A 4,146-nucleotide genomic window follows, 5' to 3' on the forward strand; every position below is an offset into this window, starting at 1 on the left:
CTTACACTGAAGGAGCCAGACAGAGGCAAAGTGGATAGAAGCATGGGCGTGAGCTGCTTTGACCCATGTTGGGGACGTGCTAGAGGGGTTGGGCCTCAGGAAGGCTGGGCATGAGCTGGAAGCCACAGACGCCGTCCCTGGGCTGTTTCCCTGCTCCTGAGGACCACGTGGCCCCTTAGCCTAGGGAGAGGGACTCTGACAGAAGGAATTCTTTCAGGCCTGACTGATGCTCTCTCAGCCAGAAAAGGATATAGAAGGATGTGGGGGTTGCTTTGTCCCTTTATCAGTCCCCGTCCTGTATGTGAGAGGGAGAGACACGTCAGCTCCTTTTTTATATTAAGTGTATGTAAGCCATTCTACCCACTCTTTTAAAACTACTTGTTCTGTTTTCCTTTAAAAAAAAAAATCCCATTAGAAAAAATTTGGATATTCCCCTTCTAAAGTGCACTTGATTGGCCACAGCCTGGGAGCTCACCTGGCTGGAGAAGCGGGGTCTAGGACGCCGGGCCTTGGAAGAATAACAGGTAAGCCTGCCCTGGAGCGGGGCCTTGAATTTGTTCACACATTTGTTTACACATGAAATCAAGTACCTGAGCACCAAATGAAGGACCAGAAGCAAATGTAAAATACAAGGAACTGTGACTCACCTAAACTAAAACAAGTGCTTTCAAAGCGTGAGGCCATAGATCCAAGTTCAAGGGTGTTCACCGCAGCATTAGCTGTGACGGCAAAGTAATGGAAACTGTGATTGGCCACCTGCTGGGGGTGGTTGAATGAATTATGACCTCAGGCCATGCTTTGCAGTTCCATTCCCACTAATACAAAGAATGAGCTAGAGCCCCACTGATGGTCCTGGAAGGTGCCAATCCGGGCCACAGCTCACCCAGTGTACACTGGCAATATGGAGCTGGTTTGTTTAAGGCCCGTGCCCGTGCCATTCCAGTTGCAGAAATGTTTAACATTATCCTGGATATACTGTGAAGTCTAAAAATAAGTTGCAGAGTTAAAGTATATACTATGAATTAGGCTTTTGAGGATGATAATTAATCATATCTCTTCCCTCCAGTCTGACTTCCACACCAATGGAGTCAGATGGATGGAGATCAAAATGTCAGCTCCTTGATTGACAAGCTGGGCTGGCCTCTCCTTCCTCTGCATGTCCCATGGACAGCCAGTCAGCAAGTCCCATGTGTCCCGCCTCTGCCTCGTGCCTCTCCGGGCCATGGCCCCTCTCCATCTCTTGCCTGGATTTTGGCCGCCCAGCCCAGTCTCCCACAAGGACTGCCAGTGTCATCAGCTTTCGAAACACAGGCTGGGTCACTCCACTGCTTGAAACTTTCCATTGCCTGAAACTTCTTAGCTTGTCATATAATCATTTCACGTTTCGTCATGCTTTTTCAGATTTCTATGCCTTTGCATGTGCTATTGCCCCTCGCCCTAAACACCTACTTACCCTTCAAGATTCATCTCAAATGTGTCTTCCTCAGACAGACTTCATTCTCTGCGCTTCCCATACCCTTGGAAATATAGCTCTATTATATTTGAAAATGCAAATATTGTATCACATGGTCTTGTAATTACCCATGCACCTGTTNTGCTACTAACTTCCTCTTCAAAATAGGGGGTGTTTTTTTGGTGTAGAAACAGGAATATAGTAGGCATTTAGGGAGCTCCAGCTATAGTTGGAATGAGCATCTGGATTCTTTTAGAGACATGAATGGACAACCGTTGTTGCACTTGGGTTCCATTACTTAGCAGAGAAGTGCTTCCTGGAAAGCCCAACTACAATCGACTTTATTACCTGTCTCAGTAAATCCCACACCTCATCTGGGCCTTTTCAGTAGAGAACACTATGATCAGATCACAACTTGAGAGCCCTGTAGTTTATTTAGCGCATGACATCAGAGAAAGACCATGTGAGTTTGAATCCCTGTTCAGGACTCATTTAGCTGTAGAACTTTCAGACAAGTGACTTGACCACTCATTGCGCCCCTTCCTGATTTGTAAAATTGGTAACTACCTCACTGTGTTGTCAGGGTTAAATGAGCTATTCTACAAAGTGTACTTAGAACAATTCCTGACACATACCAGATATGAGTGTTAGCCATGTTATAATTGCTATGGAAACCAACTTAGGATTCTCACAATCCTTTGCCTACAGCCCTGGAGATACTTAAACTAGCCAGTAAGTTGTGTCATTAGTTGCACATCACTATTAAGCAGCTACTAAGAGGCTCTTTGTTTGAATTTCATAAGTATCTAAACCATGTTGCTCTCTAATCATAGAATTCACTATTGTCAAATTTGCTATTTGCTGATTATTCATTTTTTCCTCAGTAGAATTACTTATACTTGTGCCTGTTAATCTTTCTTTTAATAAAAAGAATTACTTAAATTCATAGTATTCTAAAGTCTTTGGGAGTTTGGTTATGAAAACAACCCGAAAAATATGAAATACTAAAGGATATTTAACGTAATCACATAAAATTGTCTTTAATATGCTGTTGTCTTTCATGTGGTAAGATTCTAACCTCCATTTCTCACTCATAAATTGGGGTGGACAATCTGTTTTGCCACCCTTGTAGCATGTTTCTAAGTCTCAAATAAGACAAGTTTCATGAATTACTTTGACAACTGAGAGGTATTATACAAAAGTAAGACTTACCAAAATCCTGATTGAAACTGATCCAACATGGTTTTACAAGCATTGCTTTAAAACCAAACATTTTTATTTCCTTTCCTCATGATTAAATTTGTATACTGNGTTTTTCTCATGTCATTTGTCCTAGTATTTAAATATGAAGATAGCTCTGAATATGTTGTTTCATATGAGGTAAATTTGATATTTTGTTCAGTTAATATATTGAGAGCCTTCCACATGTAAGATTGATCAAGCAATGGTGCCTATTGTGTATTAAATTGAATAATCAAGTCAGTGTTTTAAGTGTATTATATTAGGGGAAATGGAGTGTATAAACAAATACCTTTATTGCAACACAAATTATGACCTGTGCTGTAAGATACAATAAAAGACTCTGGGAACGCAGTAAGGAGGGGCTGACCTTCCCCTTGGGGGTGGGGATGGAAACCAGGAAAGGTTTTGAGGAGGACACACATTCGAGGTGTGTCCTGAGGATGGGCCGGGTTTTCATAAGCAGAGACACAGGGAAATGGTATGGACAAACATTGTGTTAGACGGGCGACAGAGAGGAAGTTCTTGAATTAGAGTTAGTTAGAGAAGTAATTTAGAGACAAATCATATAACTCCTTCCTGTGGAGTTTGGATTTCACCCTGGGAGCCATGAGGCCCCACTGAGAGCTTTTAAAGAGGCCTTAGGACATTTTCTCTGGCTGAAATACCATCGTGCCTGGAGCTGGCAGAGCCTGGAGGCAACCGCCAGACCATCTAGTACTGTGCTGTCCAATACGGTAGCCGCTAGCTACATGTAGCTATTAAAATTAAATAAAATCTAAAATTTAGTTCTTCGGCTACTCCAACCCCATCTCAAGTGCTCAGCAGCCACCCAGGGCTAGTGGCTACCATCTTGGACAGCGCACATATCGAATGTCTCCATCATCACGGAAAGTTCTATTGGGCAGCACTGACTAGAACGCGATGGTGCAGCTGGCTCAGACGTAGGGAACTAGCCTGAACCAAAGTCATGAGAGTGGGTATGATAATGGAAGACGGATGTGACAAACGTCATTAACTGTCCTGAGATTTCACACATGAGTGACTGGAAGAATAATGACCCTCATGTCAGAAAAATTGCGGGCGAAAGAGAACGAGTTACATTTTGAACAGGTGAGGTTGGGGTAGGCTTTTGGAGCATTTCGTCTGATAGCTTGGCGGCAGTCCAGAGCTGGAGAAAGGGATTCAGAAGTCTTTTTACCCAGAGGTGGAAGTTGGAACCCAAAGAATGCATGCAGTCTCAGGGGCAGAGCAAAAAGCGTGAGACCAGGCCCAGTGGGACATCTGTATTTAGGCAGTAGGCTGGGAAGGGGGTCAGAGAAGGCGCGCTCCCCACTGCAGGATCATGTCCAGTCGTTACTGTGTCTGCAACTTCGAGGCTTGTGTCCCCTCAGAGTTGTGACATGCAGGGCAGGCCTTCCCAGTCAAGACAGCCTTCTGCGGTGCCTCACGCC

The 4,146-nt window shown here is 43.9% G+C and overlaps 1 protein-coding gene across 1 annotated transcript in view; it reads left to right on the plus strand.

Annotated features, from left to right (window-relative positions):
• Positions 1–4,146, plus strand: part of PNLIPRP3 (pancreatic lipase related protein 3) — a 51,990-nt gene that overhangs the window by 29,539 nt on the left and 18,305 nt on the right. Inside the window, exon 3 of the mRNA XM_019660092.1 lies at positions 416–524. Coding sequence (XP_019515637.1) covers positions 416–524 — 109 coding nt within the window. The remainder of the gene's footprint in view (positions 1–415; positions 525–4,146) is intronic.

The sequence above is a fragment of the Hipposideros armiger genome, unplaced genomic scaffold (genome assembly GCF_001890085.2).
Source record: "Hipposideros armiger isolate ML-2016 unplaced genomic scaffold, ASM189008v1 scaffold_311, whole genome shotgun sequence".
Lineage (NCBI taxonomy): Eukaryota > Metazoa > Chordata > Mammalia > Chiroptera > Hipposideridae > Hipposideros > Hipposideros armiger.